Source organism: Choloepus didactylus, chromosome X (genome assembly GCF_015220235.1).
Source record: "Choloepus didactylus isolate mChoDid1 chromosome X, mChoDid1.pri, whole genome shotgun sequence".
Lineage (NCBI taxonomy): Eukaryota > Metazoa > Chordata > Mammalia > Pilosa > Megalonychidae > Choloepus > Choloepus didactylus.
The window spans coordinates 76,725,136-76,747,698 of NC_051334.1; the positions used below are offsets into that span (position 1 = coordinate 76,725,136).

Consider the following 22,563-nt stretch of genomic DNA (forward strand, 5'->3'; position numbering starts at 1 on the left):
TACCTCTCAGCTTTCCCAATTGGGACTAATTTTCTTCCTTCTGGGATTGCCTCCTTATTCCAGGCCTGGTTGGGCAACATGGCTACCTAATTCCTGGGCTGAGATGAACTCTCTAATCACTGGCTTTATGGCATCACTGGCTTTGTATCTCATGAGGGCTATGCTTGAAGCCCCATCCCTAATCCCTTCTAATATTTGTGCTGGGCTTGCCTTCCCAAGTCTTTTCCTTTCATTCCCAATGTAGTGTTTTCCCATGGATACACCTATTTCCTACAGCTGGGATACCTGGTACTTCCTGCAAAGGATGGATAGATGCTACTGCGGCTACATTGTGTTGCCAGAAAAAGGCTAGATTACATTTCCAATTCTTCCTTCTAAAAAAATAGAAATTTTCCAGTGTGAATGATGAGACACTTATTATTCAAACACTCATTTATTCAGTTGTTTATTTGACTAACACTCTGCAAGACATTGAGGGGACATGCAGACAACCAAAGCACAGATGACCAAATGAGTGGCACGGACTATAAATTTCATAGGCATGTACTAGGACCTCTTAACCTTTCTCAAGTCTCTCCCCTTTTCAATCTATCTTCCGCACTACCAAGTGATCTTTCTAAAAACCAAAGCTCATCTGTTTTCATAGAAAAAAGTATAAGCTCTTTAGCACAGCATTCCAGGCCCTTTATAATCTGGCCCCAATTTCCTTTCAAGCGTTAATCTTTCCCACTCTCTCTGATATGTTCTATACATATCTAAACTTCTCACTGGTTCTATGAGGCAGCAGGTCCTTTCCAATCTCTGTTCCCTCTACCTAGAATGGCCTTTTTCCTCTTTTTCACCTGACAAACTCCAAACTTACCTTCAAGATTCAGTTCAAAGTCTCGGTAAAATATTTTCCCTATGCCCCTCTGTCCTGGAACTGAGCACATTGTTTTGTCACATTTGTTTGTCACCTTGTGAGCTTTATGGGGGGCACTGGGTTTATTTTGACTCTGTATCTCTGAATACAGGTCTGAACAGGGCCTAGCAAGTAGTAGGGGCCCGGTGAATATTTGTTAAACAGATGAAGGGATAAATGGATGCAAAGGAAGGGTTCAAAGGGGCTTGTTGTATTTAGGTAAGGACTTTTGAAAGGCACAGGCCTTGCAGTCAAGCCTAGGAAGATGGTAGAGAGGTAAGGAACGGGCATTTGGAGGAGGGGAATTATTATTCTAGGAGAAGGAAATACAAAAGCCCAAGAATGAGACTGGAGACAGTGAGGGGGTCAGCCAAGCTGCAGCTGACTGCTGCAATGTCTTGAACTTTTCACCTACTAGTTTTACCAATTATATTTTCAGCTTCTAGAGGGCAGGGTATTTTGTGTAATCCTTTGTATCTCCTTTATATTTGATGCACATGAGCATAGTCGTTGTTCCTACTATCTTACACTTCTTATTCTGCTGTGTATTATTAGTATTTGTATATTTGCATATCTCCCAGCACTTACACCACCCTCCTTCCCCAGCTTCTTGAGGTAGGGGATGAGGTCTTATTGTTTTTGCATCTTCCAAGACACCTAGCAGAGTGCTTGGCACACAATGGGTGCTCAATAACTATTTTTTGATCTACCATTTGTTGATCTGATTTCAGCAGACCACAAGGATATTTGTGGGCAACTGTGTATTGTGACATAAAACTTATATAGGCCTACACACACTGAGTAGTCTATTTTTGGCAATTTTCATTAAAGTGTTATCTTATTGTACCTTGAAGATTGTCATTTCAATTTTCTTCTTTGTTCCTTCTTGGATGATGTCTTATACCAGAAGGATATGACAGAAGGGATTTAAAAAGGATTTGAATAAATTTATGAATGACAGTGAATATGTCTGGGAAAAAGTATCTAGGCACATGCAAAGGGAAAAGAGGGGACTTGCATTTCAGAAGTGCCTATTATGTGCCAGAAACTGTGCTAGGTACTTGGCATATTTTATATCTCATTTAATCTTGCTGAATGTTTTAATATAAAGACAGAAAATTGCTATCTAAGGCCAAGCCCATATCCATTCAGGCACATAGCTTTTCAGGTACCAGAGGCAGTATTCACCTTTATTAAAATTTTATCAACCTTTGAACACAGATGAATCTATGGATTTACTATTGCTTCCTAGGAACAGAACATTTACTCTCACTCCAGGCTTCTACAGCTTAAAACTCCTTTTTGACATAACTTGAGCAGCCTTTAAATTCCCAGTGCTTTAAATTATAATGCGATCTGAGATATTCCCATAGCAATTACAGTGACTGTTATTTATTCACAGTGCTTATCTTTATATTTCATAAAGCTTCCAAATACTGAATAAAGGTAAGCCAAGTCAAGAAAAGAGGTTTCTATTAACCCTGATACCAGCAAATTGTCTCAAATTATAGTGCACCTTCTATTTGTAGTCTAGACACATTAAATGGTTTTTCTGAGATACATATTACATCTCACCTGTGGTTAGAAGAAAATTGGAAAGAAATTAGTTTAAGTTGTTCTTAATTTTTAAAAAATAATAGTAATTTTTAAAAGGATAATGTGCCCAAATATATAGCTTCTACGTCTGGCAGGAATCATAACGTTATAATCAAAGCACCATCTGTCATCCTTGGGAAATGGCTTGAGAAGGGGGGACTGCATACACTGGTTAGTCACACAGTCTAAGGTCTATGGCTGAGGTCCTGAGCTGTGAAGATGTGCTTCCTGCCAGGTAGGTGGGAATTGAAGGGGTGCATCTTTGGATTAGGGATTATCAGCACAGTCACATGCCCCAGACAGCTTCTATTAACTTGTTTTACGAAAAGTAGAACAGATATGTTTGTTTGGAAAAGCCCATCTCATGCGGCTAAAGAAAACAGAAAGGGCTCAAATGACATGTTGCACATTTTGGATCATCCTGCCCAAACCTCTATGTACTACTAATTGCAGGGAAAACACCAGACCTGTCTTTGTAGTGATTATGTGTTTCTTAAATTTTACATTAGTCAAAGAAAATTAAGAATCCAGGACTACCACTGAAGAACATGGGCTACATACCACCTACAGGAATAATAAAAAAAAATAGACAAGAACCCAGTTTATACATCTTAAAAATAGCCCCCTTTTTTTGAGGCTGGGGGATGAAAATATGCACATATTCCAAAGAGTTCTTTGTGTGAACAGGTGACCCCTTCCCACAGTCTCTGTAATTAATTGAGAAATTAAAGTTGGTTGGCCTTTGAGATCTCTTGTTAAAGAAGACAGAAGGTCTTGGATATTTTGGAACAAGAGTCCACTATTCTGCCAAGACAGTGTGTTATTGTTATTGGAGTGTCTCTCAACAAAACGGTATTGAGTGGTGAGGACGTGATTTTGATTAGGTGGAATGACTCAGCTCTTCCCCTTAAAGAAGAGAGGACTTGTCAGAGCCTTACTTACCTCATGATCTGGGATCTCAGAGGATAGTGTTTTCCCTAGGATGACCCCGGTCAAGTATGTCCAGCATCGAGCCGTGTTGGCAAGGTTGTAGCCTCCTGTCTCCATCGAGAATTGGGAAGTTAGGAAAGAATAGTCACAAAAAGCAGGAGAGGGAAAGTGGATAAGGAAGGAGAAAAAAATGTTTTAATAAAAGGGCTAAAAAGACAAATCCAACTTGCAGAATTTCACCTCAACATCCATTTACAATATTTTTAAAACCACTTAGTAGGCAGACTTTAGTGGACCAGTCAGAACATGCACAGTGTAGAAATGGGAAGTCCAATGTCTGCAAAGATTAAAGAGGCTATCACCTCTGAGCAAATATGCACCTGAGGAATCTAAGATCCTCAACTCCATGAAGAGGTATCAGCAAGATTTAGATCCTAGGACCTCAGATCCCTTGAGGTAACCTACCCAATATGAAGGTTTCTGTGATAAATTTTGCAACAGTTCCTTAAAATGGCTGCTGGATGTGATTTGTATTTTAAAGCTACTGGCAAATACATCCAGAAGTCCGGGAAAGAGAAAAGGAAAATGCTGACAGAAACCGACTTCCTTCTTTTAATGTCAGCATTCCTTTTCTCCACAAAACGCAGGCCTGGTGGCAGAGATCAAAGACAATGAGATGAGAAAGGGACTGTTGACTGGCGTTCTGACCCATCTCATCAGGTCGTGTCACAGTCCCCCAGCAGCCATATTATACATGCCAATAATCAGCATATTTTTGTGCTGAATAGACGTGGTCTGCCATGCAAGCATTGGAACATTGGCCTTAAGCTAAGTTTCAAGACTTGGGGGGCAAAATGGAATGATTTTTTAACAACAATGCTGTGTGAGGGAAATAGAAATCAGGTCTGTTTAGGTAGGGCGACAATATAATTTAGTGTCCAAAATGGTACAATTTTAAGAATATAAGGGGACACTATTAATAATACATTGGATAACAGGTATGAACTGGGACATATGGTCATTTTTTTCTTAAGCCAAGCCTTTCTACTAATTGAAAGGTCAGGAATGCTGGAGCTTCTGGAATATGTATTTCATAGGCCTCAATGGGGTCCACTGAGGCTTAACTTGTCTCTATTAACTGTCTATTTGTTATTCGGGGCTGAAAAATTTCAATTTCTCAGGGAAAAAATGAAATAAAAAAGATTGTACTAAGACAAACTTCTTGATAGTAAGTTAAATAGTACAGGTACTTTAAACACCCCAGACATGGAAAAATCTGAATTTATAAGATAGATTTATTAGGTATGATTATTTAATTTCAAAAAATGTTACTATAGGTTTTGTTTAAACAGTAAGCTCTCTCTGATACACATGAAATATGATTTGATTTGTAAAAATTCCATTTCTGTACAAGTGTTGTCAGTAATATACATGCTTATGAGAAAGGCATACTTTTTATATTCAAAAGCCAAAATTTGGGGCTTACAAAGAAAAGAGCCTTTTGAGAATGATAAAAGGCTCTTTATAGAAAGGCTGTAACCTCAAACAAAAGCAGAATTCTCATAGATGCATGTGGTAGAAAGGTCTGTTTTTCTCCCTAGCTATACCTGTATCATAATCACCCTCTTTAGCGCCATCAAGGAAAGTAATGTCACACAGTATTTATTAATTTTATCTTTTCCTTGAGTTGAAGTTCATACATTTCTTGCTAGTTTTCACCCAATAAGAAGTTGTCTCTTGTAAGCATCCACGTAGTTTTGGTCCCTTTAGGGTTCAAGGCTGCCAAAGGACTAAGCTTGTGTACTGGTGTTGAATGCTCACTCATTTTACATAAGGCTTCCCTCTGATTTTCTCTAATTTGTTTTTTATAACAGGTAGAGAAAAATAACAACATACAATTAACCATTCCTTAATGCACACATTTTAAACTCAATTTGCTTGACCACTTTATTTTAGCACACCAATCTGTTCATCCAGTGAAATAAAGAATGTACAAAGTAGGTAGAGAGAAGAGTCTAAGCAAGTCACCTTCGAAGGTGGTTGAGGTTGTATAAACATATAAATGTTTCTATTGAATAGCCTCAGCTTTCTGTTGCTTAAGTAATACAGAACACACTGAAGTACACACCGAAGGCAAGAATACCCAAGAGACTCTTTAGATCTCTCAATTTTGCTTCTTTTGTAACATCCATGCTTTGTGTGTGTGTGTGTGTGGGGGGTCTGTTCTTGAATTTAGCTTAGATTTTTAAATAAATTCATTTGGTTATTATTTATATACTAGTAGGGTTAGAATTTTAGTGTTGTTTTCAAAAGATGATTAAAACTGAGAATCAAAGAGAGAGGATGGATCAAAGTTCACTGGGGTTAACATACTCTATTCTTATAAGATCTGAAGTAGCCTTTAACCAAAGGACCTTTGCTTCAGGAATTGAAAATTAGACTTCAGATCGCCAAGGAATCAATGTACTTTCCAAGCTGAGAAGTATGTCAGAGTACTTCCTTTATGCTGAACTGTGGAGGTGACAGATTTCATTGAGTCTTAATGGGCCACAGGCAGGTTGGTATTATCCAATCTAAGAAAGCCAAGTTTTCCTCAGTGTCAATGGACAAAGTGTGGCAGAAGGTCAACAAATTTTCCTGGTAACCTTCCTTTGTACTCACCTCCTCCCAAAATGAGTGTTGCCAATTGCCACTGAAGGATGTACTGAAGACACTTGCCAATTCCCACTGGAGTCATGTTAAAGGAGCACATGGGATCCCCAGCTATTGTATCAGCTCCCAGCTGTAAGACTACTGCTTTGGGATTAAAGGCTATGTATACCTCCTTTAGTACACTGTAGGAAAGAAAAAAGATACAAAATGTTAGAAAAATATAACTTAGTTTGGTCTGGGGGTGTAGATTGTGGTGGTGGGGAAGTTGGAGGTATAGTTGTATCAGCAAGTGGTGAAGGAAAAAACAACCTGTCAAAACTCATCATATTATCCATCTGAAAAGGGAGAATTAGACTGTATGTAAATTATACCTCAATAAACTACTTAAAAAACAAACAAACTTCTCCTCACCACTGCCTTCACCAGGGAACCAATTTACCCTTCTGTTTTAGAACTTGGACTTCCTTTAAATACTAGTATTAAACTTCAACAACCTTAGGACATAATGTACACATTTCTAAAATCTGGGAAAACAAAGACATATACATTAAATAGTTTAAAGATTATTTCTGGTAATTTAGGATTGCAATCATACTTAGAATCTATCACCTAGTTATCAACGGGTTTGGGGGCGAAAAGTCCATGCTTTGAAAAGCATAGATGTTATCAACTTACTTTTTATTATGCAAAAAGAAGTCAGGGATATGAAATGCTGTTCTCCCAAATTCCTATGTAACCAGGGTATTATAGGGAAGGGAACCGTAACAACTAATCCAAAATTATAAAACTGAAAGTATCCTAAATTGCAAATTGTAGTGGGTAATGATGAGCATAATTTTGGGTAGAATCATTCAATGCCATCAAATTAACCTAACTGCTTTTTGCAATAGTTAGATGCCTTATAAATGTCAATGTGACAGATGACCTTAGTAAGGCTTCCAATATTATCATTAGCTGAGCACTGACAATGTCCAGAATGCATTCCTAGGAATTATAAGGTCCCTGCTCTCAAGGGGCTTACAATCTAGTTCCCAGGTGAAACACATACCAGTACTCAAAGGCCTGCTAACTCTTATACAGAGACATATAAACAAGGGCAAATTATACTTGAGTTGAGAAAATATGGAGTCAAAAAGTGATAAAAAATGTTGGGGTTAATGACCCCCTCATAATCAACGTGTCAAATTACACCAGTGTAGCCAAGACAGAAAAATTCCAGATCCTTCTGAAACTACAAAAGGAATTCTGGGATATGAAATACCATGTTAACAAATTCGTATGTATCCAGAGTTCTGACAGTATTGAAAAACGCTAAAACCACAGAGGCAATCTTTGAATCAAAGGACTGTTTTGTTTTCATTTCTCATCCATACAGAGACAAATATTAATTGTGGAGATTATAGGAATATTATATAAAACTATGACATATTGATCCTTAATACAGGCATACTTGGGGGCCTATTCTTCCTTTCATGTGCTTATCTCCTGGGTACAGAGGGAAAATCAGCCACCTGAATAGTTAACCAACATTTATTGAGCATCTCCAGACACAGAACACCCTATTAGCTGCTGCTGGGAAACAGGAAGGCATGGGCTCTGTTCTAAAAAGGTTTATTGCTTAATGGAGAGGAGGGGGAGGCAAGTAAGACTAATGTTTTTCATTTATTCTTTCCCTCACATAGGACACACATTTACTGAGTGCCCGCTGTGTGCCCAACACAGAACTAACTGTACCAGATGCTGCAGGAACAAAGATGAATATAGCACATCCCCTATCTTCATATTGCTCAGAAGAGAGAGGAAGAGACAGACGTGTCAATAAATAATTAAAATACAATGATAAATGGAATATAAGAGATGGCACAGAAGAGGGAGTAACAACCAACTTATCCAGAGAATGTTAGGAAAGGATCCACAGAGGTAACTCTTGACTTAAGTCTTAAAAGATGAGAAGAATTACAAACAGATACCACTACAGACTTATTAAAATGACTAAAAGGAAAACTAGTGGTAATATCAAATGCTAGTGAGTATGTGGCATTTGGAGGATCATACATACACTGATGGTAGGAATGTAAAATGGTATATAAAATGCACTCTGGAAAATAGTTTAGCTGTTCCTGTCAAAACTGAAAATGGATTTACTACAGACCCAGCAATTCCACTATTGGGCATTTATTCCAGGGAAATGAAGACTTATTTTCATGCAGGAACTTGAACATGAATGTCACAAGAAGTTATACATGAAAGCTCATAGTAGTTTTATTTGTAATAGCCCCAAACTGGAAACTACCCAAATGTTCTTCAACAGATGAAGGATTAAATAAACTGTGGTACATCCATTCTGTGAAATACTATTCAGCAATAAAATAAAAAGGAATGAACTATTGATACACACAACTTGGATGAAAATTATGCTGACTGAAAAAAGCCAATATCAACAGAATGCATCCTGTGCAATTCCGTTATGTAATATTAGTGAAATAATATAATTACAGAAATGGTGAGCAGATTAATGGTTCTCAGGGGTTAGGGAGGAGGGAATGGGATGGATGTGGCTATAAAGGGGTAGCATAAAGGATACTTGTGGTGGTGATACAGTTATGTATATTGATTGTGGTGGTGATTATACAAGTTTACATGTGTGATAAAATTGCATAGTGCTACACACTCATACACACACATACACAAATGAATTCATGTATAACTGGCAAAATCTGAATAAGCTCTATGGATTGTGCCAATGTCAATTTTTTTGGTTTTAATATTGCACTATTGTTGTGCAAGATGTTAACATTGGGGGAAGATGGGGTAAGGATACACAGGACCTCTCTGTATATTTCTTTGCAACCTCCTGTGAATCTATGATTATTTCAAAATAAAAAGTTAAAAAATAGATAAGGAGAAGTTTACAGAATGGGGTGGAAGTCCCATGTAGGGTGGAAGTAGGGGAACTGGAAGCAGGGAGCAGGTGGTTATGGGTAGGGGACAAGGTTCAGAGAAAGAACAGCACATGCAAAGGCAGGGAGGGTTGAAAGAGGGAGTGGTGGGAGATGAGGTTAAAGAAGTAAACAGGGGTCAGGTCACAAAAGGCCACATATAGCAGGTAGGCTAAGGAGTTTGGACTTTTACTTAAATGGTATGAAGTGCATCAAATGTGTGTATGTGGGTGTGTGTGTGTGGTTAGATCTGCATTTTTTAAATGTAATTTTATTGAGATATATTCATGCACCACACAATCCATCCAATGTATAGAAACAATGGTTCACAAAATCATCACTTACTTGTGTATTCATCACCATGATCATTTTTAGAACATTTGCATTACTCCAGAAAAAGAAATAAAAAGAAAAAAGAACTCAACATTCGATACCCCTTACTCCTCCCTCTTATTGATCACCAGTATTGCACTCTACCCAAATTTAAGACTTAACAATAGAGGTAGGCTAACTAAGACAGTGCAGTATTGTCAGAGATAGATACATAGATCAGTGGAACAGAACAAAATATTCAGAAATAGATCCATACAAATATGGGCAACTGACTTTTTTGTGCTATATAATTACACAATCATTATCAAGGATCAAGGCTACTGGATTACAGTTCAACAACTTCAGCTATTTCCTTCAGGCTCTAAAACACTAGACACCAAAAAGAAATATCTATATAATGAGTCAGTATTCGCAGTCATTTGTTAAATCCAAATTTCTCAGTGACACCTCCTCCCTCTCATTTGATCTTTCTCTCAATCTTCAGGGATATCTGGGCAATGAGCATTTTAACTTCTTTGTGCTGGAAAGGGGTGTTGACCTTATGGGGTAGAGGAATGAAACTGGTTGATGTTCTTGGAGAGACTACCTCTGGGTTTCAGGGCTTATCTGGCATTGGATCAATCTGGATGCCTTAAGTTTCTGAAACAATAATCTTACTAAGAAAAACTTTTATAAAGACTTAGATAGAGCCCAGGACACTCCCTAGGGTTTTCAGGAATACTGTTGGTTGGGGCTTGGCATACTGTGGTAGTTTTATATTTTAAAAAGATATTCTGGCTATGGTGTAGGATAGACTGAAGGAGGCAGGGAGGTTGATTGGGAAGTTTTTGCAATCATCCAGGCCAGCGAGGCTGAGGGCCTGACTACAGCAGTAGAGGAGGATGGAGAGCAAGAATGGGGAGGAAAAGATGGATTTGAGCAGATGTTTCTGGAATAGTTGTTTTAATTATAGCCATGTAGGGAAAATGAATCCTCAAGAAGTTCTGATGAAGAAGACTCTGGATGGGTAGAGAATAAGGTAATTAGAAGCTCTGAAAAAGGTATGGTATTGTATACAGAGTGGAAATGTCAAAGCAACTGGAAGTGACGACAGCTCACAGAGGGCTAAATGGTGAACATTCTTAAAATTCAAGACTGGGAGTTTTCATTTGATTTGATGGTCAAATGGGAGCCACTGGAGAAGTATGAGATAAGTACTGACGTTGCTGAAAAATGTTTAGGAACTCTGTTTTGCTGCTGCATGGAGGGAGGGAGTCTAGAGGCAGAAGGGTTGGCCAAAAGGTACTGAAACATTCTAGACTTTAAGGGTAACTGGTAAATTTGGAAAAAATTGAGAGGGCTGGGTGACAGAGTTGGAGGGACAAAGGAGAAAACACACTGTGCCCATTCCTCCAGAATTTAGTCAGGGGATAAAGGAATTGGAGTACTTCTTTTCCTGTTGCTACTTCCAAAACCAGCATTCTTCCCTGTCTCATCAATCTCTCCTCTTTTGAAGTCAACACCATTTGCTTAAACTATTCATATACAAAGTTCTTATCTACAGACCTACAATATATTCTTTCACCTCACTTTAGGACTTTAGCATCTAGTTCACATTTTTTTTGCTGTCTCTCCTTATTCTTGTCATTATTCTTTGCAGTTCAATATTCATTCATTGTTTCATTCACTCACTCACTTTCAAACTTTGATTTAAGCACCTATTATTTCCTATGCTAGGCACTGGAGATACAGAAAGAATGAAGACTTGAGGAACTTATGGCTCAGTAGGGAAGAAGACTGGAAAACAAATAACTATGATAAGTGCTATAATATTCATTCAATAATTCAAGAAATGTTAACTGAATGCCTCCTATGTACCAGGCATTAGATTGGGCAATGAATTTATTGTTTTGAACAAAAAAGACTGTCTCCCTCCCTCTGCGACCTTTCTAATTCTCTAACATCATGGGTCCTTTACCTTTTTTTAACAACTGTGCTGTTCACCTGCAATCCACTTCAGTTATCCCTAGGAATGGCCGCACTTTGGGGTCTGATAAGGAAGCACTTGGAATTGCTCCAGTTCTGACTTTGAACTCTGAACTAATTTTTCTGTCTACAATTTTCTATCCTCCCGCCTCTCCCATTGAATTTTCTCTTTATTCTCATTAAAATTAGTGCTCCCTAGTCTTTTCCCTGTTTTCAAAGTCCTCCCGTCTTTCTTTCAACCTCTCTTGTTTCATTATTCATTTTAGGAAATATGGTTAGTCATTTCAAAAACTTACTGGCACCTTTAATTTCTTCACACTTTTGTCGTTTTTGCCTTGCCAATACTTAAATCCTTGGATAAACTACACCCTCAGATTTTCCTGCTTCTTTTCTTGACTATTAAACACTGCTGGAGAAAAGCTGAGAAATCAAACTAATTGCTTCTACTTTAGCTTATGCTTACTACTTCAATTCAACAAATTCCATAACCTAATGTGTCACTCCCTCTCCAAAAATGGGCAATCCTTCACTTCCCCTCCAACTAGGAAACAATCACATTTCTTGTAGCAGCTAGTCTAATTTTTTTTTTTTAAAATACAAATATTATGACATAGATGTAAAAAAAATCAAACATAAACGTCTATCAAATGAAAGTGAAAAATTCCTCTCCCCATTTCCACTTCCTCTCCAGAGGTGGCAGCTGATTAATAGTTTGCTGTGTATCTTTCCAGATCAAACTTTTTCTGCTTCATACTTGGCTAAGATGATTGAAGCTATGGGTAATGGAGACTTCCCTAGCCCTTTTATCTACCTGAAAATGCCTTCCATCAAATTCCTTCTCCTCCTCAAGGCTAATTTCTCCACTTAGGTCCTAGATACTCTTTCCTGTTGCTTTAAGGACCATGTGTTACCAATGAGCTCTTTCTTATATCTTTATTTTCTGTCTTCCTACTGAGTGAATTCCTTTAGGTTACAAGTTTCCTATCCCTCCCTCTCCTTCTTAGCACTGCCAAACTTATCTACTTCCTTGCCACATATATATATACTACTTAACTTCTTGTAATTTGGTTTCTGATCTTACCGATCTCCTGAAATTGTTCTATTCCAAGTATAGAGCTCTCTGGGTCACCATATTTCAAAGCCTTTTTTTTTTTTTTTGTTATGCTTTTCAACTGCTCAGAAGGAACTGACAGTTGATACTATTAAAAAATTTGCAGTTCAGCATCAGTGGCTATGGCTCCACTTTTTAGAAAAAGTTTTAAAAATCTTTAACAGCTTTATTGATATATCATCCACATACTACAAAAATCATCAATTTAAAGTGTACAATTCAATGGCTTTTAGTATATTCACTGACTTGTGCAACCATCACCACAATCACTTTTAGAACATTTTCATCAGCCCCAGAAGAAATCCTGTACCCATTAGCAGTCACTTCCCATTCCTACCCCCTGCCTCGACAGCCCCTGACAACCATTAGTCTAATTTGTACCTCTATGGATTTGACTGTTCTGGACATTTAATAAAAATGGATTCATACAATATGTGGTCTTATGTGTCTGGCTTCTTTCATGTAACAATGTTTTGAAGGTTCTGCCATGTTGTAGCATGTATCAGTACTTCATTCCTTTTTTAAAAGAAATGTTTTATTTTGAAGTAAATTCAAACCTACAGGACACTTGAAAAAAATAATACAAGCTCCATAAAGAGAACTCCAACATACCCCCTACCCAGATACCAAGATCAACCAACTTTTAACATTTTGCCCCATTTGCTGTATCATTCAATTTATTTATCCATCTATCTTCCTACCTTTCTTTTTTCCTTTACTATCTATTTTATAAACATTTGAAAGTAGGTTGTATACATCATGCTTCTTGAACACTTCCATGTACATTTCCTAAGAAAAAGGCTATTCAGTTATGTAACTATGGTTATTATGTCTGAGAAATTTAACATTGACATAAACTTCACAGTCTATGCTCCAATTTTTCGTAGGTCCCAGTAATGTCCTTTTGGGCATTTTCTCCTCCATTATTAGATACAGTCCAGAATCATGTATTGCCTTGAATAGTTATTGTCTCTTTAATCTCTCTCTTTTTCTTTTGTGAATACATATATAAAACATGAACTTTCTTATCTCAACCACTCTCAACCATAAAATTAAGTGGGATTAATCACACTTACAATGTTGTTGCACACATCATACACCTTGGACACATAATGCTTCAATACACCTTTCCTACAAATGAGGATATTCACTTAATGTAATCACCTTAAGTGCAGTTATCAAGTTCCAGAAATTTAACATTGATATAGAGCTTACATTCTATATTCCATTTTTTTCTTATGTACCAATAATGTCCTTTTGAGCCCTTTCAACTCCATTCTTAGATCCCATCCAGTATCATGTATTGCATTTAATTCTCTATTTTATTTTTCTTTCCTTTTTTTAAAAATAGTGGAAACATATTTACAACACAAATCTTCCCATCCCAACCCCTCCTAAGCAAACCATTCATTAGGACTAATCACATTTATAAAGTTGTGCTACTCTCACCACTGTTCATTACCAGAACTTCCCCATCACTCCTAACAGAAACCCTTACCCCTTATGCATGGACTCCCTTCTCCCTCTTCCCATGCCCTGGTAATCTGTACACTACTTTTTGTTCCTATGAATTTTCATGTTCTAGCTATTTCATATAAGCAGCATCATACAATATCTGTCCCTTTGTGTCTGACCTACTTCACTCAACATGATGTCCTCAAGGTTCATCCAGGTAGTGGCATGTATCAGAACTTCATTCCTTTTTAGGGCTGAACAATAATCCACTGTATGTATATACTCCATTTTGTTTGTGCATTCATCTGCTGATGGACCATTGGGACTTTTGGCTATGTGAACAATGCTGTCATGAACACTGATGTACAAATATCTGTCTGAGTTTTGGCTTTGAATGCTTTTGGATGTATACATAGAAGCAGGATTTCCAGGTCATGTGGTAGTTCTGTGTTTAACTTTCTGAGGAACTGCCAAACTGTTTTCCAAATGGCGAGCAATTTTACTTTCCTACCAACAATGTACTAAGGTTTCCATTTCTCCACACCCTTGCTATCACTTGTTACTTTGCATTTTTTAAAAATAAAAACTCTTTTAGTGGGTATGAGGTGGTATCTCTTGATTTTGACTTGCATTTCCCTAATGGTGAAAAATACTAAGAATCTTCCAATATCCTTCTTCGGAGAAATGTCTGTTTAAGTTCTTTGCTCATTTTGGTAGTGAACACTTCAGAATCCCTTCTCATTTCTTTCTGTGCATATTTTCCCCATATTCTCCTTGTGTTTACCAAGTGACATATTTAACATCCTAAATCTATGAAAATCTCATTTGATACCAACTTAACTTCAATAGCATACAAACACTACATTCTTATAATTCTTTGCCCCCCACTTTTATGTAGTTCTTGTTGCAAATGACATATTTATACATTTTAAGTAAAAAAACCCACTGATTTGTTCCCTTTATGCATTTGCATTTTAGATACTGTAAGAAGTAAAAAGTGGGGTTACAAACCAAAAATACAGCAGTACGGTATTTATATTTATCCATGTTGCTACATTTACCAGAGATCTTTATTTCCTCATGAGATTTTAATCTATTGTCTAGCGTCTTTTCCTTTCAATCTGAAGAACTCCTTATAACATTTCTCATAGGTCTCATCTAGTACTGACAAACTCCCTCAGCTTTCATTTATCTGGGAAAGTCTTAATCTCCCCTTCATTCTTTTTTTTTTATTCTTTCTTTTTTTATTAGAGAAGTTGTGGGTTTACCAAAAAACCATGCAGAAAATACAGCATTCCCATATACCACTTCCCCATTAGTAACACCTTGCATTAGTGTGGTACTTTTGTTGCAATTGATGAAAGAATATTATAATTACACTATTAACTTTAGCCCATGGTTTACATTAGGGTTCCCTGTTGGTGTTGTACAGTCTTATGATTTTTTCTTAAAATTCTTATTCTATAACATATATACAACCTAAAATTTCCCACTGTAGTACATTCAGATACACAATTCAGTGCTGATAATTACATTCACAATGTTGTGCTACTTTCACCATCCATTTCCAAATATGTATTCTTTTGTTTTTTAATAATTCATGAAAGAACATTCTTATATTCGTACTATTAATCACAGTCATCATACACAACAGGGTTTGCTGTGTTATAAAGTCCCATGTTTTATCCTCTAACTTTCTGTCTAGTAAGATACATGATTCATAACTTTCCCTTTCAACCACATTCACACACATAATTCAGCACTATTAATTACTCACAATAATGTGCTATAATCACCACTAGCCATTTCCAAACATTTACAATCAACCTTATTACAAATTCTGCACAAATTCTATCTCCTGGTAATCTATATTCTAGATTCTAGCTTAGTGAGTTTACTTATTATAATTAGTTCATATCAGTGAGATCATGCAATGTTTGTCCTTTTGTATTTGGCTTATTTCACTCAACATAATGTCCTCAAGGTCCATCCATGTTCTTGCATGCATCAGGACTTCATTTCTTCCTACAGCTGAATAATACTCCATTGTATATATGTACCATATTTTATCTATTCATCAATTGATGGACACCTGGGTTGCTTCCATCTCTGGCAATCATGAATAATGCTGCTATGAACATCAGTGTGAACATATCTGTTTGAGTACTTGGTTTCAGTTCTTCTGGGTATATACTGAGTAGTGGGATTGCCGGATCATATGGCAATTCTATACTTAGCTTCCTGAGGAACTGCTAAACTGTCCTCCACAGCAGCTATACCATTTTACATTCCCACCAGCAATGAATGAGTGTTCCTATTTCAACACATCCTCTCTAACACATATAGTTTTCTGTTTTTTTTTTAAATTGTGGCCATTCTAGTGGATATGAAATGATATTTCCTTTTGTGGTTTTGATTAGCATTTCCCTAAAAGCTAGTGATGTTGAGCATCTTCATGTACTTTTTGGCCATTTGTATTTCATCTTTGGAAAAATGTCTGTTCAAGTATTTTGCCCATTTTTTTTTTTTAATCTTCATTTTGTTGAGATATATTCACATACCACGCAGTCATACAAAACAAATCGTACTTTCGATTGTTTACAGTACCATTATATAGTGGTACATTCATCACCCAAATCAATCCCTGACACCTTCATTAGCACACACACAAAAATAACAAGAATAATAATTAGAGTGAAAAAGAGCAATTGAAGTAAAAAAGAACACTGGGTACCTTTGTCTGTTTGTTTCCTTCCCCTATTTTTCTACTCATCCATCCCTAAACTAGACAAAGTGGAGTGTGGTCCTTATGGCTTTCCCAATCCCATTGTCACCCCTCATAAGCTACATTTTTATACAACTGTCTTCGAGATTCATGGGTTCTGGGTTGTAGTTTGATAGTTTCAGGTATCCACCACCAGCTACCCCAATTCTTTAGAACCTAAAAAGGGTTGTGTAAAGTGTGCGTAAGAGTGCCCACCAGAGTGTCCTCTCGGCTCCTTTTGGAATCTCTCTGCCACTGAAGCTTATTTCATTTCCTTTCACATCCCCCTTTTGGTCAAGAAGATGTTCTCCGTCCCACGATGCCGGGTCTACATTCCTCCCCGGGAGTCATATTCCATGTTGCCAGGGAGATTCACTCCCCTGGGTGTCTGATCCCACGTAGGGGGGAGGGCAGTGATTTCACCTTTCAAGTTGGCTTAGCCAGAGAGAGAGGGCCACATGTGAGCAACAAAGAGGCATTCGGGAGGAGGCTCTTAGGCACAACCATAGGGAGGCCTAGCCTCTCCTTTGCAGCAACCATCTTCCCAAGGGTAAAACCTGTGGTAGAGGGCTCAACCCATCAAATCACCAGTCCCCTATGTCTGTGGTCATGTTAGCAACCATGGAGGTGGGGTAGGCGAATACCCCTGGGTTCTCCACAGGCTCCTTAAGGGGGCACTACATCTTTTTTTTTCCCTTGTTTTTCTTTTTTTTTTTTTTTTAACTTTCCCTTCTTTTTTTTTTTTTTTTTTTTTAATTCCGTTTTATTGAAAAATATTCACAAACCATACAGTCATCCATGGTATACAATCAACTGTTCACAGTATGATCATATAGTTATGCGTTCATCACCACAATCTATTTCTGAACATTTTCCTTACATCAGAAAGAATCAGAATAAGAATAAAAAATAAAAGTGAAAAGAGAATACCCAAACCATCCCCCCATCCCACCCTATTTGTCCTTTAGTTTTTACTCCCATTTTTCTACTGATTTTTTTTTTCTTCAATTTTTTAACTTTGTTTATCAAAAAATTATAAACAAACAGGCAAACAACAACCAAAAAACCCCCACAACATTTCAAACAAAGCAATGGATTAAGGAAAACAAATAACCTAAAATAACTACTTTGCTTCCAATATGTTCCTACCATACCCCAAGAAAATTAATAAACCATGTCCAAACAGAGGAGTAAGAAAAACAAATAATCTAAAATAACTACATTGCTTCCAACATGTTCCTACCATACCCCAAGAAAATTAACAACCCAAAAGCAAACAAAGGAATAAGAGAAAAAAACAAAAACCTAAAATAACTCTATTGCTTCCAACATGATCTTACTATATCCAAGAAAGTTTACAAACCCTAATCATTCCTGAGCATTCCCATAACATTGAGATTACCCTCCATAGTTTATCTGTTCTTATTAGATTATCATTCCCCCTCCACTAGTTGGTATCTCTAGGTCCCCTGCATTCTACAGTATAAAACATTGTACATTTTTCACAGAATTCACATTAGTGGTAACATACAATATCTCTCTTTTAGTGCCTGGCTTATTTTGCTCAGCATTATGTCTTTTTTTTTTTTTTTTTTAATCTTCATTTTATTGAGATATATTCATATACCACGCAGTCATACAAAACAAATCGTACTTTCGATTGTTCACAGTACCATTACATAGTTGTACATTCATCACCCAAATCAATCCCTGACACCTTCATTAGCACACACACAAGAATAACAAGAATAATAATTAGAGTGAAAAAGAGCAATTGAAGTAAAAAAGAACACTGGGTACCTTTGTCTGTTTGTTTCCTTCCCCTATTTTTCTACTCATCCATCCATAAACTAGACAGAGTGGAGTGTGGTCCTTATGGCTTTCCCAATCCCATTGTCACCCCTCATAAGCTACATTTTTATACAACTGTCTTCGAGATTCATGGGTTCTGGGTTGTAGTTTGATAGTTTCAGGTATCCACCACAAGCTACCCCAATTCTTTAGAACCTAAAAAGGGTTGTCTAAAGTGTGCGTAAGAGTGCCCACCAGAGTGACCTCTCGGCTCGTTTTGGAATCTCTCTGCCACTGAAGCTTATTTCATTTCCTTTCACATCCCCCTTTTGGTCAAGAAGATGTTCTCCGTCCCACGATGCCGGGTCTACATTCCTCCCTGGGAGTCATATTCCACGTTGCCAGGGAGATTCACTCCCCTGGGTGTCTGATCCCACGTCGGGTGGAGGGCAGTGATTTTACCTTTCAAGTTGGCTTAGCTAGAGAGACAGGGCCACATCTGAGGAACAAAGAGGCATTCGGGAGGAGGCTCTTAGGCACAACCATAGGGAGGCCTAGCCTCTCCTTTGCAGCAACCGTCTTCCCAAGGGTAAAACCTGTGGTAGAGGGCTCAACCCATCAAACCACCAGTCCCCTATGTCTGTGGTCATGTTAGCAACCATGGAGGTGGGGTAGGCGAATACCCCTGCATTCTCCACAGGGTCCACAAGGGGGCACTGCATCTTTTTTTTTTTCCTTGTTTTTTTTTTTTGTTTTTTTTTTTTTTAACTTTCCCTTCTTTTTTAAATCAACTGTATGAAAAAAAAGTTAAAAAGAAAACAAACATACAATAAAAGAACATTTCAAAGAGACCATAACAAGGGAGTAAGAAAAAGACAACTAACCTAAGATAACTGCTTAACTTCCAACATGTTCCTACTTTACCCCAAGAAAGTTACCTAATATAGCAACATTTCTGTGAACTTGCTCCTACTATATCCATCAGAAATTAACAGACCATAGTCATTCCTGGGCATCCCCAGAACGTTAAATAGCTTATCTGTTCTTCTTGGATTATTGTTCCCCCTTCCTTAATTGCTCTCTATTGCTAGTTCCCCTACATTCTACATTATAAGCCATTTGTTTTACATTTTTCAAAGTTCACATTAGTGGTAGCATATAATATTTCTCTTTTTGTGCCTGGCTTATTTCGCTCAGCATTATGTCTTCAAGGTTCATCCATGTTGTCATATGTTTCATGAGATCGTTCCTTCTTACTGCCGCGTAGTATTCCATCGTGTGTATATACTACATTTTATTTATCCACTCATCTGTTGAAGGACATTTGGGTTGTTTCCATCTCTTGGCAATTGTGAATAATGCTGCTATGAACATTGGCGTGCAGATATCTGTTCGTGTCACCGCTTTCCGACCTTCCGGGTATATACCGAGAAGTGCAATCGCTGGATCGAATGGTAACTCTATATCTAGTTTTCTAAGGAACTGCCAGACTGACTTCCAGAGTGGCTGAACCATTATACACTCCCACCAACAATGAATAAGAGTTCCAATTTCTCCACATCCCCTCCAGCATTTGTAGTTTCCTGTTTGTTTAATGGCAGCCATTCTAACCGGTGTTAGATGGTATCTCATTGTGGTCTTAATTTGCATCTCTCTAATAGCTAGTGAAGCTGAACATTTTTTCATGTGTTTCTTGGCCATTTGTATTTCCTCTTCAGAAAACTGTCTTTTCATATCTTTTGCCCATTTTATAATTGGGCCGGCTGTACTATTGTCATTGAGTTGTAGGATTTCTTTATATATGCAAGATATCAGTCTTTTGTCAGATACATGGTTTCCAAAAATTTTTTCCCATTGAGTTGGCTGCCTCTTTACCTTTTTGAGAAATTCCTTTGAGGTGCAGAAACTTCTAAGCTTGAGGAGTTCCCATTTATCTATTTTCTCTTTTGTTGCTTGTGCTTTGGGTGTAAAGTCTAGGAAGTGGCCGCCTAATACAAGGTCTTGAAGATGTTTTCCTACATTATCTTCTAGGAGTTTTATGGTACTTTCTTTTTTTTTTTTTTTTTTTAATCATCATTTTATTGAGATATATTCACATACCACGCAGTCATACAAAACAAATCGTACTTTCAATTGTTTACAGTACCATTACATAGTTGTACATTCATCACCTAAATCAATCCCTGACACCTTCATTAGCACACACACAAAAATAACAAGAATAATAATTAGAGTGAAAAAGAGCCATTGAAGTAAAAAAGAACACTGGGTACCTTTGTCTGTTTGTTTCCTTCCCCTATTTTTCTACTCATCCATCCATAAACTAGACAAAGTGGAGTGTGGTCCTTATGGCTTTCCCAATCCCATTGTCACCCCTCATAAGCTACATTTTTATACAACTGTCTTCGAGATTCATGGGTTCTGGGTTGTAGTTTGATAGTTTCAGGTATCCACCACCAGCTACCCCAATTCTTTAGAACCTAAAAAGGGTTGTCTAAAGTGTGCGTAAGAGTGCCCACCAGAGTGACCTCTCGGCTCCTTTTGGAATCTCTCTGCCACTGAAGCTTATTTCATTTCCTTTCACAACCCCCTTTTGGTCAAGAAGATGTTCTCCGTCCCACGATGCCAGGTCTACATTCCTCCCCGGGAGTCGTATTCCACGTTGCCAGGGAGATTCACTCCCCTGGGTGTCTGATCCCACGTAGGGGGGAGGGCAGTGATTTCACCTTTCAAGTTGGCTTAGCCAGAGAGAGAGGGCCACATCTGAGCAACAAAGAGGCATTCGGGAGGAGGCTCTTAGGCACAACCATAGGGAGGCCTAGCCTCTCCTTTGCAGCAACCGTCTTCCCAAGGGTAAAACCTGTGGTAGAGGGCTCAAACCATCAAAACACCAGTCCCCTATGTCTGTGGTCATGTTAGCAACCGTGGAGGTGGGGTAGGCGAATACCCCTGCATTCTCCACAGGCTCCTCAAGGGGGCACTACATCTTTTTTTTTTCCTTGTTTTTCCTTTTTCTTTTTTTTTTTTTTTAACTTTCCCTTCTTTTTTAAATCAACTGTGTGAAAAAAAAGTTAAAAAGAAAACAAACATACAATAAAAGAACATTTCAAAGAGACCATAACAAGGGAGTAAGAAAAAGACAACTAACCTAAGATAACTGCTTAACTTCCAACATGTTCCTACTTTACCCCAAGAAAGTTACCTAATATAGCAACATTTCTGTGAACTTGCTCCTACTATATCCATCAGAAATTAACAGACCATAGTCATTCCTGGGCATCCCCAGAACGTTAAATAGCTTATCTGTTCTTCTTGGATTATTGTTCCCCCTTCCTTAATTGCTCTCTATTGCTAGTTCCCCTACATTCTACATTATAAGCCATTTGTTTTACATTTTCCAAAGTTCACATTAGTGGTAGCATATAATATTTCTCTTTTTGTGCCTGGCTTATTTCACTCAGCATTATGTCTTCAAGGTTCGTCCATGTTGTGATATGTTTCATGAGATCGTTCCTTCTTACTGCTGCGTAGTATTCCATCATGTGTATATACCACATTTTATTTATCCACTCATCTGTTGAAGGACATTTGGGTTGTTTCCATCTCTTGGAAATTGTGAATAATGCTGCTATGAACATTGGCGTGCAGATATCTGTTCGTGTCACTGCTTTCCGATCTTCCGGGTATATACCGAGAAGTGCAATCGCTGGATCGAATGGTAACTCTATATCTAGTTTTCTAAGGAACTGCCAGACTGACTTCCAGAGTGGCTGAACCATTATACAGTCCCACCAACAGTGAATAAGAGTTCCAATTTCTCCACATCCCCTCCAGCATTTGTAGTTTCCTGTTTGTTTAATGGCAGCCATTCTAACCGGTGTTAGATGGTATCTCATTGTGGTCTTAATTTGCATCTCTCTAATAGCTAGTGAAGCTGAACATTTTTTTCATGTGTTTCTTGGCCATTTGTATTTCCTCTTCAGAGAACTGTCTTTTCATATCTTTTGCCCATTTTATAATTGGGCCAACTGTACTATTGTCATTGAGTTGTAGGATTTCTTTATATATGCAAGATATCAGTCTTTTGTCAGATACATGGTTTCCAAAAATTTTTTCCCATTGAGTT

At 37.7% G+C, this 22,563-nt stretch overlaps 1 protein-coding gene across 3 annotated transcripts in view; it reads right to left on the reverse strand.

The window, feature by feature from the left end:
• Positions 1-489: 489 nt before the first annotated feature.
• Positions 490-22,563, reverse strand: part of HDAC8 (histone deacetylase 8) — a 244,657-nt gene continuing 222,583 nt past the window's right edge. For 2 of the 3 annotated variants that reach the window (XM_037821204.1, XM_037821202.1), the window contains 2 exons: positions 6,089-6,261; positions 3,151-3,534 (listed from right to left, as the gene is read on the reverse strand). In XM_037821204.1, the coding sequence (XP_037677132.1) occupies positions 3,392-3,534; positions 6,089-6,261 (316 nt within the window). In that variant the 3' untranslated portion in view covers positions 3,151-3,391. Of the gene's footprint in view, positions 2,477-3,150; positions 3,535-6,088; positions 6,262-22,563 lie in introns of those variants that run through there. The other variant, XM_037821203.1, reaches the window with a different exon arrangement.